This window comes from Hibiscus syriacus, unplaced genomic scaffold (genome assembly GCF_006381635.1).
Source record: "Hibiscus syriacus cultivar Baekdansim isolate YM2019G1 unplaced genomic scaffold, ASM638163v2 tig00003869_pilon, whole genome shotgun sequence".
Classification (NCBI taxonomy): domain Eukaryota; kingdom Viridiplantae; phylum Streptophyta; class Magnoliopsida; order Malvales; family Malvaceae; genus Hibiscus; species Hibiscus syriacus.
The window spans coordinates 646-17,072 of NW_024061985.1; the positions used below are offsets into that span (position 1 = coordinate 646).

At 33.0% G+C, this 16,427-nt stretch overlaps 1 protein-coding gene across 1 annotated transcript; it reads right to left on the reverse strand.

Moving 5' to 3' along the window:
• Nucleotides 1-5,280: 5,280 nt before the first annotated feature.
• Nucleotides 5,281-7,691, reverse strand: LOC120184527 (protein unc-13 homolog). The gene is made up of 6 exons (XM_039188965.1): nt 7,554-7,691; nt 7,295-7,372; nt 7,119-7,214; nt 6,875-6,970; nt 6,620-6,803; nt 5,281-5,818 (listed from the first exon to the last, which is right to left on the reverse strand). The coding sequence occupies exons 3-6, from the start codon at nt 7,143-7,145 to the stop codon at nt 5,649-5,651; spliced, it is 477 nt and encodes a 158-aa protein (XP_039044896.1). The 5' UTR covers nt 7,146-7,214; nt 7,295-7,372; nt 7,554-7,691; the 3' UTR covers nt 5,281-5,648.
• Between the last annotated feature and the right edge of the window lie 8,736 nt (nt 7,692-16,427).

Below are 16,427 nucleotides of genomic sequence, written 5' to 3' on the forward strand. Positions count from 1 at the left end.
AAGAAAATTTTCAAGTTGGTAACTTCAGTGGTCCTGTTGTGGCATCATAATCATCGATCTTAGGGTCGAACTGGATTAGGATGTTACACATTAGTTGTGTATGACTTTGATGTCCTTGTAAATTTTGTCCAAGTATGCATCATATGTTTTGTCAAGTTACCTCGGTGGCATTTACACATTCTTTTACAGAGGATACTTACCGTTTTTCTGAAAATGTTCAAATATATTCATGGGGAATCATGAACGTGTTTATATATTATTTCAGTGGAGGTTTTTCAACCCTTAATTAGGAATCAACTCAATGTTATGGAGTTAAGAATAAATTGTCTTCTTAACAGAGGTATATCCGTCCTCTTTGTCTAGTGAAAGTTTATAGTGTAATATTCGCATAAGGCATCTCTGTGTTTTCAACCAGCGGAGAAGTCATCTCAATAGGGAGGCTTCTTTTCTAGTATCAATAGGGAGGTCTATTTCCCTATTGTAGTCGCAAAGGCATCTATAATTCGCACTAACGAAGAAGCAATTCCCATCGTTGAATAAAGGCATCTCATGCTCATGAGATCATGACGCACTTTTATCTGATAAGAGTTACATGAAGGTATCTCGATGCTTCTTGGGTGGAGGTTTCTCTACGTCCCTATGATATGACAATGGATCTATTTCTATTGTCAAGAAAAGGCATTTAACTTTATTCAATCGGTATTACTGGAAATATATTTCAATGTTTTTTGGTGGAAAAGAAGGTAACTCAATACATTCGAAGGCATCTCCATTCGACAACAGAGGTCTTTGTCATGATAGGAGTAAATAGACAGGTGTCTATCTCCTTACTAAGACAAAGAATCTCAACACTCGTAGTAGCAGCGAAGCAATTCTTATTACCAAGTGGGAGGGTATCTAACACTCTTAGGTGAACCCGTAAAATTGTGACAACTAGAGTATAAGGCAGCTCTTTCCTGGTATGAGTTAGGTAGAGGCAGCTCCTAGTATGAGTTAGGCAGAGGCATCTCCACGCTTTCGATGGAGGCTTCTTTATGCCCTTTGAAGTGGTAATGAATAATTCTTAATACCAAGACAAAGGCATCTCAACTCTTTCGGCCAATATTAAGAGAGTCCACAGAGTAGCGAAGGCATTTCAGCACTCTCGATCAATTTAGATGGACAGCACATAGGTATAGCAGAGGCATCTTCACATTTTGAAATTTTGTAGGTATGACTGAGACATCTTTACTTTGATATAAGCGAAATTGTATAGATCTATGGAACTAGAATAAATTAGCACAACTTTCCCAGCAAACTAATTGTTAGTCGGAACAAGTATTCAAGTGCTAAATACATATTGAGGATTATTATTGAGTTTAAGGGTATTTGAGAGGCATCTACCATTGTCAGTCTACAATAATAATTTTCAAGAGAGATGAATGTTGAGTCCTTATTATCCAAAGACAGAAGATAAGAAGTTAATTCAAGAAGAATGAAAGCATCTTGAAAAAAGTCCTATGCCAACCTGAAAGGAAGGACAAAAATGAAGGGGAGGATAATGTATTTTTAAAGTACCATGAATGATGTTGAGATTCATAAAAGGAGAAATTAAGTCCAAAATTTATTCAACTTTATATTTTAAAAAAACGCTTGGTCTACAGACCATCAACCGAATTACCGCTATATCATATTGTATTTTATGTGTCGATGCTGTAAATATTGATCTGATCGATCACACATTATACCAGTAGAGGAAATTTAAGTGAAACAAATTTGATGTACGAGCAAGAGTCTGTACAAGTCCTAGTTCGGAAAGAGAAAATCTTGAAGATGAGTAAATTTCAGTAATAAAGATTTGTGATGAAATCATAATATAAGGAGATTACGGGGGAATTGAAGGATACAATAAGACAATAGTGTCATTCTTTGTTTGAATTAGATAAATTTCAATGATAGAATTTTTTAAAGACATGTCATGCCCTAAAATCAAAACTAATAGTCAAATGGTTGGTTAGCGATCTCCAATAAGTATGGCAAAAAACATTCATGGTCCACGAGTTCGTCTCGAGCAAGCTTTTAAGCTTCACATTGGTAGTTTAACTGACCATACTAGGGAGCATAAGAACCAGAATTGGTTATGAATACATACAGCTTTGAAAGATACAAGGGGACAGATGACTTTATTATGTCAACTTTATCATTGGAACAAAAACATAAGTTTAGCTCACGGAATGTAGATTATTTAAATAAAATTATTAGAATGTAACATTACTCTGTGAATATTATATTACCTTGTTTAGTTTGGTTTGATTAGTATGATATAAGATTATAGTGTTTGATTTGATGAATATAAGGATTACTTGAATGCATGGTTTACCAAATTATCTTGTGATATATGTTTTTATCGTTAAATTTTAATATTAAATTATAATATTTGAATGAAAATTATAAAAATATTTTAATTATTACACTATCCAAATTTAAAGAAAATACTTTAACATTAATTATAATTAATACATCAAACTTATATTTTTAAATAATTTTCATAAGTGTCATATTATTTATATAAATATAATATAATATAAAAAATAATTTATGATCTCAAATGGACAAATATATTATTTTTCAATGTATAAAATCTACTTTTTGATAACTCAAAATTAGATATTATTTTAAATTATTATATTTTTACAATAATGACATTTTCAGCTCATAACATTATAAAATAATTAATATGCAAATATTAAAATATGAAATAATTTTAACTACTTAAATTTATTAACATTTTACTAAATTAAATTTTTTTATATTATTATTATTAATTTTATAATTTTAAATAAAGCACGAAGAATAAGATTTGATAATGATTCATATGAAAAAATTCATTATTTTAGGAGCATTGTCCAAAGTGGTGAGAATTATTTATTACCTAAGAATTTAGGGAGCATTTGGTTCACGAAGAAGATCATTACTAAGGGGAATGATTTTTTTCCGGAATTGTATTTCTATGTTTGGTTCACCGAAAATATCATTATCATGTAATAACTTATTACACTAGTAACATTTTTGGGCTAAAATGGTAGGAATGTCATTACCTCCAAATTCTAGGTAATGAACAATTCTCATTACTTTGGACACAAATACCCCTGAAATAATAATTTTTTCATATAGATATTTCTCAATTCTTATTATGTGTGCTTCACTCAAAATTATAAACTTAATAATAATAATAATAATAATAATATACAAAAGTTTATTTAGTAAAATATTAATAAATTTGAGTAGTTAAAATTATTTTATATTTTAATATATTATATTAATTATTTTATAATTTTATAAGGTGAAAATATTATTATTGTAAAAAATATATTAAAAATAATATTTAATTTTGAGTTATTAAAAAAAAGATCTTATACATTAAAAAAATTATATTTGTTCACTCGAGATCACAATATTAGTTTTCTGTTATATTATATTTTATATAAATATTATACTTATAAAAATTATTTAAAATTATAAGTTTGGTATACTAATTATATTAATTATATTAAATTTATTTTTTTAAACTTAGATAGTAAAATTAAATATTTTAATAATTTTTATTCAAATATTACAATTTAATATTAAAGTTTTACTTGTTAAAAAATATAAATCACAAGAGTAATTTTGTAAAGTTTGAATCCAAGTAATCTTATATTCCTCCAAGCAAACACTGTAATTTAACGTTCTCCTAAGCAAACCAAACTGGATAATACAACATTCCCAAAAATGTTACATTCAAGTAATATTATTCTCAAAGATAATCTTACATTCCATCAACCAAATGCACCTTAAAGGTAATGACATTCTCACAATTTTAACAAAAAAATGCTACTACTTGTAATAAATTATTACTTGGTAATGATCTTTTCCACAAACCAATCATGAGAATATAACTCTAAAAAAAATTATTCCCTTTGATAATAATATTTTCTGCAAACCAAACACTAGAGGTGTTTAGAAAAACCTATAACTCTTAACCGTTACAATCGTTACATTTAATAAGTTAATTAATCGAACCGTTAATGATAAACGATTTCAATTAAGCGAACCACTAAAATTGATGGTTAACAATTAAAATTATGGTTATGGATTTTGATAAACGGTTAACCATTGTTAATCGTTAATAAATTATATTTCTAATTTACTATATTATTACACTAATAACTTAATATGATTTTCTATTATTTTTAATAAACTCTGTACACAAGTAATTTAATATATATTTTTTATTTCTTTAAAAATAAAAAAAAACATTCTTAAGCAATATAAATGTGTTTGTAGTTAGATATCAAGATATAGAAAATATGCATGCATACAACAGTATAAGTATGTGTCAAGTGCTATATTTTTTTATTTTATTCGCTTACACCTTTATAAATATGTGTTAAATACTACACCTTTTTTAATTTTATTCACTTACACTAGTGTAATTATTTATTAAGGGCTATACTTTTTTGTAGTATGAATTATGAATTTTTTTTACAAATAATTATAATAAGTTAACCATAGGTCATCCTGTAACCAAACTGTCAATAACAATTAACTATTAACGATTAACCTTAACTATTAAATTACAATCAGAAAAATCTCACATCGTTAACCGATTAACCAACCATTTAGGCTGAACAATACAATTAACCATCCATGAGCAACCCTACCAACACTCCCTAAGGGTACTGTTTTACTCACTAAATTTAAGAAACTTAAGTTTTAATCACTTAATTTATCATTTTATTAAATTTCGATCAATTGAATATTAAATGTCTTTAATTTGATGATGTGATACATTAGTAAAAAAGTTCAATTTTCATTTTAAGCTCTAAACTTCAAATAAAATGCTAATCATGTGCCTTTATGTAAACCCATATTAGTTTAAGGACAAAATTTCAATTTATCCCATTTTTAATATGTTTTCTTCCAAAACATTTGTATTCATCTTCTCCCATCTTCTTCCGTCATCTCTGCTATATTGCTATTTGCCTCCGTTCAAGATTACAACTAAAACCTTTCATACCTTTGCTAAGTAAACTATTTGATGGTACACTTGTGCAAGTGATATAAGTTTTTGGAATTGGTGAGCAAAAATATACAAATATAAAATATAAGACCATTCCTATAATTTACCCTAAACATAAATGTGAGCTCAAATAATATATCGCATTTTTTTAGAATGATCACAATGATCGATTCCAGACAACCTACCACATCATCAAAAAGAGGCAAGAAAATCAAATGACCAAGTATCCATACAATGAATAGAAAATAAAAATGGATTCAATCAGCCTATTACATCATCTGATGGAGCAAGAAGAAGAAAATGGAATGAAAACTAACTTTCTTTTTACTATTTCAAACCCACAAAAACTAAGATATTTACCAAGAAAAGGGGAGGGGAAGGGACAAAAATCTGACCCGAAATGAAAATTTCCAGTTTGATCAATATATATAACTTAATTCCCTACCTGGTGTTACCACTATTCACCTTTTTACTTGTATGGAACTACAAATAAATTTGTTTTAGAGATCTAGCATATTTCCGAGCACAAGGGAACAGCTACAAAAAACTCTACTGAGATTTCATGAAGATAAATGAAGCCTTTATATTACATGAATGCGCAGTTACATTACCTTGCAAAATTTCTGATTTCATTTGTTGCTCCTTGAATTTTCTTCTTCACTGATTTTAAATTACTTTGACCTTTCTTGTTCCAGCGAGTTGAGGTGCTTCGATTAAGAACATCTGATAAAAGAGGTGATCTTGAGGTTGAATCGCCTAAGGGAGAATCATCGTAATCTAGTCAAGGATTTATCAGTCAATTTTCTGTAGATAAAATTCTAGAGAATCAATAATTGATCAGCAATTCAGCATGCAACCAGTTTATTTGTGGATAACAAATATCGGGATGTAATTGTAAGGCGGTTGAAATTACACATGAGCATAACAATTTATTATACATTACATTATTTCTGAACATCGACCAAGCATATAAAATTCCTCCCTTTGGATTTATAAAAAAATATAGCATAAACTACATGTTTAATACCTTAACTATTATCTTTGTTCTATTTTGGTACCCAAAATTTATTTTTTCTCAAATACATACCTAACGTTTAGTTTAGGTTTCATTTTTGTACCCTTCCGTTTAAAACTTAACAGTAATGTTGACGTGTCTCCATAAAATAATGTCACATCATCATTGAAAAAAATAAAAAAAAATGACATGGCAGCCGTTCTGTTAATTTTTTATTGGCGGGTATCAAATTGAAACCTAAACTAAACGTTAAGTATGGTTTTGAAAAAAAAATAAAGTTAGGGTACCAAAACAGAAGAAAAATAATAGTTATGGTACTAAACGTGTAGTTTAGCCATAAATCTATGATGGTTCAACTCAGCACCCACAGATGAAAAGTACAGGAGAAAAGAACTAGAATCCTAACATGAGGATATTTACTAGACATTAATTAACGAATACAGCCTGGACCATTAATTAAATTATAGGAATAACTTTGTTTCTTAAATAGTATTTTCTTTTAATGCATTTATGTTTCTAGTAAATAATTCATATATGTCAAAACATTGCACGCAAAGTATCACCTGAAGACATGGGTAGCTGATATTGCACTTTTAAGAACTTTGATGCCTCTCTATCTTTCTTGTGGCATAATACTCGCATTAAAGTGTGAGCATCTCCCATATTCGTATGACCTTGCTTGTTTGAATCTAATCCCATTGAAATCAGCTCACTTACAGTCAGTAGCATTTGAATAACAGTTTCAGTCTGCCAAAAGGAATGATTAAGTACTAGCAATTCACTGTACACAAGAAACACTCGAGTACGAGCTAGCCAACCTGAAGAGAAAACATGTGAAGAATGCGTTTAGCATATTTTGCTTCCTGCTCAACTAATGACCGCTGAAGGCCTTCTCCATCGGCAACGAAAAATTCCTAGAACAAAATGACAGTTCTATTAGCTAAGAAACATTCGTATATGATAATATCAGGAATACATGCAGCAAGATTGTTGACCACTTTATAGAAAGTGCTGCTTACTAAGGATCAAAGTGCATCATGCAGATTGTCAACTGATACAAACCTTTAGCATCAACAGGTCTTCTTCCATAAAGATGATATCCGAATCAGAGAAGGCACGGCAAGGACCTCCATCAAGAAATACCCAAACAAAGCCTTCCTGAATCACGAATGTAAACAAAAATTAGGTTGTTAAACAATGGAACTAAAAGATCACAGGAGGTCAATTCACATGCATACCAATGAAGCCTTATAAATATTTAAAACCACAGGATCTCTAACAGAGTCATCGATCAATCCACACACATTGTCCAGAACCTACACTCAAGCTTGCCAATATCAGCACATGCTTAACAGGGGTAGCAAAAAGTAAAACTAATAACATGGAAAAGAAATTTTCTAAAAACACGTGCAAATATTCATAGGTGCAACCATGCACACAACAAAAGAGAGAAATGGAGTTGGAGGGAAGCAGAAGCCATCTACTTTGGAATCTTACTATGTCAAAGTCGGGAAGGAAATTCTCCAACCGAGTGCTTTCAACATTACCGCGATATAAATGAAACAGGAACTCATCTCTAAGATCCCAAAACACAACCCTTGTTCCTGTAAGTAATTTCAATAGAAAGAAAGAAGTTGAAATTTAGTAGTAGTAGCCGAACAAATAATAATAACAGTGGTAATAGTTTTTTTTTTATAGAAATAGGAGGCCTCGTTAAAAACCTCCCTCATAGATAACCCTTTCCTAACAGAAAGGATCAAGTAGTGGAGGGAGGAAAAGAGTGCCTCATTTTATTACTATACCAAAATTACATAAGCCTTAACAATTACAGCAGAAGAGATTACATAAGACTTAACAACTTCACCTACTTCAAAATCCTACTGACCATAGAATGAAACATACAACTAAAATCATACAATCAACCAATCCCCTTCTTTGCTAAACTATCTGCCTCCCCATTACAAGCCCTTGGAATCAACCTAATTAACACCACCTTTTCAGAAATGATCAACAAAATTTCTTTAACTAGAGGCAAGATGAAAACTGGGGCCAAAGACGGGGAATGGATCCACTCCACTGCTGACTTACAATCACTCTCAACAACCAACCTACTGACAGCAGACCAACATGATGCCAAAAAAATTTCAATACCTCTTTTAATAGCCTTTAATTCAGCAACTGGTGGAGGACCTTTACCAATATTCTCTGAAAAAGTCAGAAGAGTGCAGCTATTCCAGTCCCTTAAAAATGCCTTCAATACCTCCAACCGAGTCATTTAACCTCACAGCTCCATCAACATTCATCTTCAAGAAATTAACAGGGGGAGGGAGCCAGCAAATCACATAATAATCCTTAGGTTTAGGAAAAGAAATACCATCAGCAAGTGATGGATCCCCAATAAGCAGATCCTCCTGTATATGGAATTTAGGATACTTAGCTAGGAACCATTTAGATAGCCTAAATCTCACAAGGAAAAAGAGAGACAGCCTATCAAGGTTTAATCCTTCAAACACAACTGCATTTCTTGCTTTCCAAATAGATCAAAACACGACGCCCGGGATAAACTTCCAAATCAATGAATTCACCCTCAAACTCCCCCACAAGTTAAGTAAAGAAGCAGGGTCCTGTGGTAACACTATAGATAAATCCCAGAATCTAACCACTTTATTCCATAATTCCCACACTACAAAACACGTAATAAACAAGTGCTGCACTGATTCCTCATGTTCCTTGCAAAACAGACAGAGGATATATTCTTCTAAGTACATTCCTCTTTTCGCTAACTCCACTTTAACTGCAACTTTCTGATGAACTAACTGCCAAAGGAAAGCTTCAACACGAGGTGGGGACGAACCCAACCACACCCCTTTTGACCACAAGTCATTACCCCCAGATTCCCCTCCAAGAGCTTTCCTGCACGATTTTACTGAGAATAACCCATCACCACTTGCAGACCAAGAGAGAGTCTTAACCGAATTTGTGAGTTTTATATCCTTTAATTTCACCATCAAATCCATCCATTGATCCAATTCCCAATCCGACAGATTCCTCCTAGTAAGAATGTTCCACACCCAACCATTCAACTCAAAACTTCCAAATTCAACAACCTTACCCCATTTATTAGTAGAGAGTGCAAAAATTCTAGGGAAAAGATTTTTTAAAGGAACCTCATCCACCCATGGATCAATCCAAAATGATATGGACTTTCCATTGCCTACTTGCAACTTCGAATATGATCGAAGACACTCTCCTCCCGAATCATTCTTCAAAAATTATTAGCAATACTTCTCAAATTCCAAGAAGATTTTGGTGAGATGACCTAACTAATAGACATGGTATTGCAACTAACCTTTTGCTTGCTACATAACACTCTTTTCCATAGGGAATTCTTTTCGTTTGCAAACTTCCACACCCATTTTCCCAATAATGCTCGATTTGAAAGATTCAAGTCAAGAACCCCAAGGCCACCACTGTTCAAAGGTTTACAAACTGTACTCCAGCTAACCCAGTGAATCTTCCTCTTTTCCGCACTATCACCCCACAAAAAACTGGCCATTAAAGAATTTAATTTCTTCCCAGCTTTGCAAGGCATTTTAAAAAATGATAGGAAAAAATTGGCAGAGAAGATAACACAGACTTCAACAAAACTATCCTGCCAGCCAACGAAAAACAAGAGGCTTTCCACCCAACTAGTTTGGAGTTAAAATTTTTAAAGACTGGATCTCATAAGGCTTCAGAATTCATCTTAGTACCGATTGGAAGTCCCAAATAATATGTGGGAAAACGATCAACAGAACAACCCACTTCTAGTGCCCAATCTGATAAAATATCCTCATTAATATTAACACCAAAAAGTTTACTCTTCTTCAAGTTTAGATGCAACCCCGTCATTATACTGAAAATCCTCAACTCTTTTCACATTTTTAATCTGAGTAAGTGAAGCTTGACAAAAAATGATGAGATCATCGGCAAACTGAAGATAAGATAACCTTAAGGAATCTTCAGAATACCCAATAACAAAACCTTGAAAAAGACCTTTCTCAACTGCTTTATCGAGCATCAAATGCAACAACTCATCTACTACATTAAAGAGAAGCGAAGAGAGACTACAACCTTGTCTAAGTCCTTTAACCATTGGAAACTCTTCCGATGGATACCCATTCACAAGAACGAAATTGAAGAAGAGAGACACTGTGAGATCCACGAACACCATCTAGTACCAAAACCCATCTCCTTCATTGCTCTGTTTAATATTGGCCAATCAACATAATCGTATGCTCTACGAAAGTCAACTTTGAAAACAACCCCTTGTAGTCCTTGTTTTCTCCAATAATTGATCCCTTCATTTGCAATAAAGGCACAGTCCAACAACCATCTCCCCAGTATAAAAGCAAACTGGAAAGGGTTGATAATGTCATCAACACAGCCGCTTAGTCTCTTGGATAGGACTTTTGATAGGATCTTATACAAACTTCCTACAAGGCTAATTGGTCGATAATCTTCAACCCTTTTCGGATTTAAAATCTTCGGAATTAGAGTAATAAAGGCATGATTTACTCCATGCTCTCACTTTCTTCCGAAGTAAAAATCATTAAAAAATTTCAATACATGCTCCTTTAAATTTGGCCAGCATTTCTTGAAGAAACCCATTGTGAAACCATCCGGACCAGGAGATTTAGAACTGTCTGAGGTTGCTGTAGCTTGCCAAACTTCCTGTTCTGAAAACTGCTCCTCTAGTTTTGTAGCCTAGTTCCCAGACAGTTTAGAAAAATCCAGAAATAAATCCTCCACTTCCATTGTAGAAATGGAATTAAACGATGTCTTGAAAAAATCCGAAATGTGGATCTTAATCAAGGACGGATCTGAAACAACAGTCCCATCAATCTTCAGACTTGTAATTGCATTTCTCCTGCTTCTGTTTAGAGCACACAGGTGAAAAAATCTAGTATTTCTATCCCCTCCTTTAATCCATCTCGTTCTTGCTCTTTGAAACCAAATACTTTCTTCAATCCTGTACAACCTCCAGAGATTCGATCTAAACTGCTTCACTTAATCCCACTCCTGAGAAGAAAGATTACTACCTTGTGCCTTCAATTCCAACTCATTAATTTGCCCTTCCAAGGTTACAATAGACTCTGAAATCCCATTAAATTTCCTGCTTGACTAGTTTTTGATTGATTTTAGTTCCCTGTAGAATACTGAAGATACCACTCCTGTTATTCCTCTCCATCAAATCAACCATTGAAGATTTAACCAAATCCTCGAAGCCTTTTTCCTCTAATAAATAATTTTAAAATTGAAAGGGTTTAGGACCCCAATCTATAGACGAATCCTCCAATGACACCGGATTATGATCTGATATGGACCTAGCAGTCTTTGAACTACATTCGGAAAGCAGGACAAAAAATTTCCAGATATTAAGAACCTATCTAGTCTGACCCAAGTTGATTCTTCCCTGTTGTTGCACTAAGTAAAGGTTCCTCCGACCAACAGAAGATCAATTAAATTAGTTTGCTGCAGGAAATTACTAAAAATATCAATAGAATGCCAGTTTTGAGACCTTTCCATCTTCTCTGTCGGATCAAGATACGTGTTGAAATCCCCCCCAATACAAAGTAAATTCGATTGAGCTGAAACAAACTCCAACAATTCCCTGTAAAATTCTTCCTTTTCAGATTCAATGGAGGGACCATAAACATTCAAAATGACACACTCTTCATCAAAGTTCTTAAACTTCCCAAATATTGCAATAATCCTGCCACTTAGATAACTGTTGGACATTTTAAAATCGTTTTCATTCCACATTACCAACAAACCCCCTGCAGACCCAATAGCTGGGGAAAAAATGCATCCCTCAAGAAAACTCCCCCTATCTTTCTCCTAAGAGTCTTAGAATAATTTTCGAGCTTTGTTTCTTGAATAAGTAGGACACTCGGCTTGTTCTTCTTTACCAAATTAGCTTCAGCTCTTGATTTTTCCTTCTTCCCTAAACCCCTTATGTTCCACGAAATGATGTTAATGTTTCTCATAAAGATAACAAATAACCCAAAAGCCTCTGATCAAATGAGCACAATAACCTATTCCCCTTATTTCAATAATTCCTATTAACCCCCAACCCCTCTTCAAGATCAATAATTTTATCTAAAAATGCCTTCTTGCCTTCTTTGAAAGAAATCCCCAGCATCCTGCTAACCTCCCACGTAGCCACTGCTTCTTCCAAAAACATCGAAAAAGAGGGAGAAGTAACTGTAGGTACGATAGCCACATCCAAAGCTTCCCTAGTCAAAATCCTTTTATTTCTCCTACCCTCTCTCCCTTTCACTGCTCGAGACTGACAACCTGATCGTGGCACTTCTATACACCCTGAATGTTGATCCATGTCCGCTACTTAATTTCGAAGAGAACCACCTTCCTCATCATCGCGAATTATACCTTCCTACACTATAATTGGGAACGATTGAGTGCTCAAAATAGGATTAGAAACTTTTCTATTTTGGTCTTGCAACTCAGCTGGTCGCAACAACTCTTCTTCTGAATTGGGATTATACCAAAATTTTCTTTCTTTTGATCTTCTATAAACTCTATTACAAGTTCCTCTATTCCATTTTCCCACCGGAACACTCCTAATAAACAAACTTCTCGACAAATGGTCCAACGGACTCCAGCTCCTTAGACCATTAGAAAGCGTTCCCTTAATTAATTCCAGTGGTTGAGTTCCAGCATATTGAACTGATACATCTTCCTTTTCCTCCTCTACTCCTTCAGCATTCCTAACTTCGTTGTCCCAGACCACTACATCCGTTAGCACTTCATCATTAGGCTTATTCAGTTTCCTGTTTGAAAGAGGAATAAATCTACCTTTGGACCCTTCACATATGCATTTTAGATTATACGCAGGCCCTGAAGGACACAAATTCTTCATATTTGATTCAGAAGTCAAACTGTCATCTTCTTGGGCTTGAGAGTCTAGGTCCAATTCTTCCCTCAAACCAAGTCCCACGTGATCCCCTATAGGATATTTTCCTTTTCCAAGAAAATCTAACAACCCAAATTTTGAGATATCCTTGTTTGACTTTTTGGGTATAACTTACTCCCCATCCCTCTTTTCCAACCTATTCATTTGTTCCTGATCAAGGCAGTTGTCTACCTTCAGCATAGAGTCATCAGACAACTTGTGATTTTCAACTTGATCCAAAGTTAGACGGCGGCCACCTTCTTTCTCGGAAAACTCATTTTCACTGTACCCATAATTTGAATTTTTCACGTCAATCTCCCCGGAAAACTCCTCCGGTTTTGAAACTACCGATCCCAATATGGCTTTGACTTTGTATGATCTGCTGTAAGACCTTATTGTGACCAATTCAAGGACATCAAACAGACTGGCAACCCTGATCAAAACTCTTGACGACAATAAGTCTGACCTCTTCTTTGAAGAATCCATGATGCCAATGAACTTTCCCCATTTCTGAACAAGTTTCTCCAAGAACTCCCCATTCCAGCATAATAACAGTAATCACATTAATTCCACAAGAAAAAACGCCAATGGAACTCCCTCTTCATTCAGCAATGGCTCCAACCAGTCAAACCAATAAAACAACTCTTGTTTTCTTGCCCATATATCAGAGTACTCTTCAATCGATTTAAATGTTACAATAGAGGCATTCCATGCGTAACCCCATCTCGCTATTTTTACCTAAATTCCTTCCCTCGCCAAGGCTTTCTGAAAAAATTCCTGCTCGAAGGAATGCTTGATTACCCCTGTTAAGCACCTTTTCACCCAGTTCGAATCCTCCGAAGGGATGTGCAACTCCCAGACATTCCTTAATCCATTAGTAGCCTTCACTGACCTTTGTCCATCTTCCTTATTAATATGTTCGATAACCTCTCTATTGATCGTTTCCACCACCTCCTTGTATAATCTACTATCCCTCGAGTTTCTCGAAGATCCAGCATGATTCTCACCATTTATTTTCTCCACCCTAATTTGGAATGGCCCATCCCTCATATTCCTACCTTCAGTAGCTTCTCTATTCTTGTTTTTCTGATATTTTTCTAACCCTACTGAAACTCTTTTCCCATTATGAAAGTAGCGAAGAAGTAAATTCAAAAAATCCTTGATGCCGACGTAATCTATCCGATATAGGATAGTAATATGGTAAGTCCGATTCATGTGGTTCCCAAGAAAATGGGAGTCACAGTAGTAAAAAATCAAGAAAGGGAGTTAGTGCCAACAAGAGTTCAAAATGGATTGTAAGGTACTTAAATCGCTTCGCTTTTTCTCTTTGTTTTCTGGGCTTATTTTTCAAATCAAAACAATTTTCAACATTGGTCTGGATATTGTTATGGTTAACTTTGGAAGAAGGATTGACTTATTGAAGCACATTCAACTTTCTAAGAACACACTTAGCAAATTTTTTTTCTAAGAGGAAATCGAGATCGGAATCAGTTATTGTTGAAACAACATAATCTGAGTCGACAACGAAGAATTATTTTTGTAAGCCGACGTGAATCTTGAAGTAAAAATCCGTTTCGATGATTCGAGGAATTTGAGGCAAAGCTGATGTCTGAGGCTGTTTTACTATAAGTTTTTTTATCCTTATCTCTTTTATTTATTTTTAATCTTTATCTTCTTATCTTTTTAAATAATTTAAAACCCCCTTTTATCTTTATTACTATTTTTAAATCATTATTTATTATTTTATTATTTTTTTCTTTTTTGATTTTATTTTATTCTATCTTTTTAATTTCATCTGAAATTCTATCTTCTTCTCAAATCAAGAAAGAGTTTTACTAAATCAGAAACACCACAATCCCTATTGATCGACCCTGCTTCTCTATATTGCTTTTCCCTTTCTATTTATTAAAGAAGTCAAAATTATTTTAATAGCAAAACGACGGTTATCACTCACCCCTCACAAGCCGGTGACACCAGTTGATTCAGGAGACACAAGGAACACGATGGTGCGAGAGGTGTCGAAAACATGGCAACGATCGACGACGAAACGACGTTAAAAGATTTGTTTCTAAAAGAAAAATATTAAAGAGAGAAAATAAAATAATTTGAAACATTTCCAAATTTTGGGTTATATAATCCCTAAAAATGGAAAATCATGCAATAAGTCCTCCATCTTTAGTTGTTTTTTGAGTTTGGATATGAATTTAATCAAAATTTTACTTTGATCCCCGAATTAAATCAAAATTCAATTTAATCCTCAAAAAAAATTTAAGAGAACTTTAAGTCATATTTTGGGGTATGATATCTAGAATCCGACAACTTTTTGATTTGGATAAATTTTTCATGTCAACATCATCAGCTTTTTCTTCAAAATTACAATTACTATGTTGTCTTTATAAATTTCTCAAAATAAATTATTAATATAACAAAAAAAATTATAATTGTTTACACCATAGTTTTCCTGAGCAAAAAAAATTATTCCATATTAATATTTTGTCATATAATAATTTTTTTATTAAACGATTATAAATTGTTTAATATTAATTAAAACGAATAATAAAGTAAAATATGTCCAACATTTTTACTTTATAGTGTTCCTTAACAGATATTTCAAGACTAAAAAGTCCAAACAACATTCTGTCGGTCCATGGCTCAACCCATTGCATGTGAACCAACCATATCAATATTCTTAAACACAATATAAAGAATTAAATAGATAGACCATGAAAACATGCAATAATTCACTAAGAATAAAATGATCACCTTCCATCTTTAAGCAATTCTATCAAAGCTTAGTGGAACAAAATCATTAAAGTCTTCATTCAAAGGCTTACCCATGACTCAAACATTAATTCACTTAAAACTCAAATGAATCATCAATCAATAAAATACTACTAATGCATACTCATGCAAACTAGACACCAAACATTCCAGGACTAACAGTTATCATGATAACATATTATCATGCATAAATGTTTATAACACAACATTAAAACAACCATTTAATAATAAAACTATTCTCTTTTAAACTTCCTAAAGCATTTACTATTAGGATGTTGATTGTAGTTAAAATATTTATAGTTGATTTCAAATGTGTCTAACACATATTCATCTTAAATTCATGAGCCCTATCGTTTCATCAAATAATAGCTAATCTTTAAAACATTGAAAGCACATAAATATTAATAATTCAAGCATTGAAACCACTAAAATCTATTTGAGTGTTTAATACATTCAACATTCAACAAATAAATGTTATATTTGTTTCAATCATTTACTTTACTAAATTAGTCGAGGTTTTTTTTATCATCACATTCGCAATCTTTATTCACCGTTTGATAGCCTTAACACTAAAGATTAAATCCGACATATTTCTTTAGTATTTTTACATGCATATAAAACACATATAAACATAT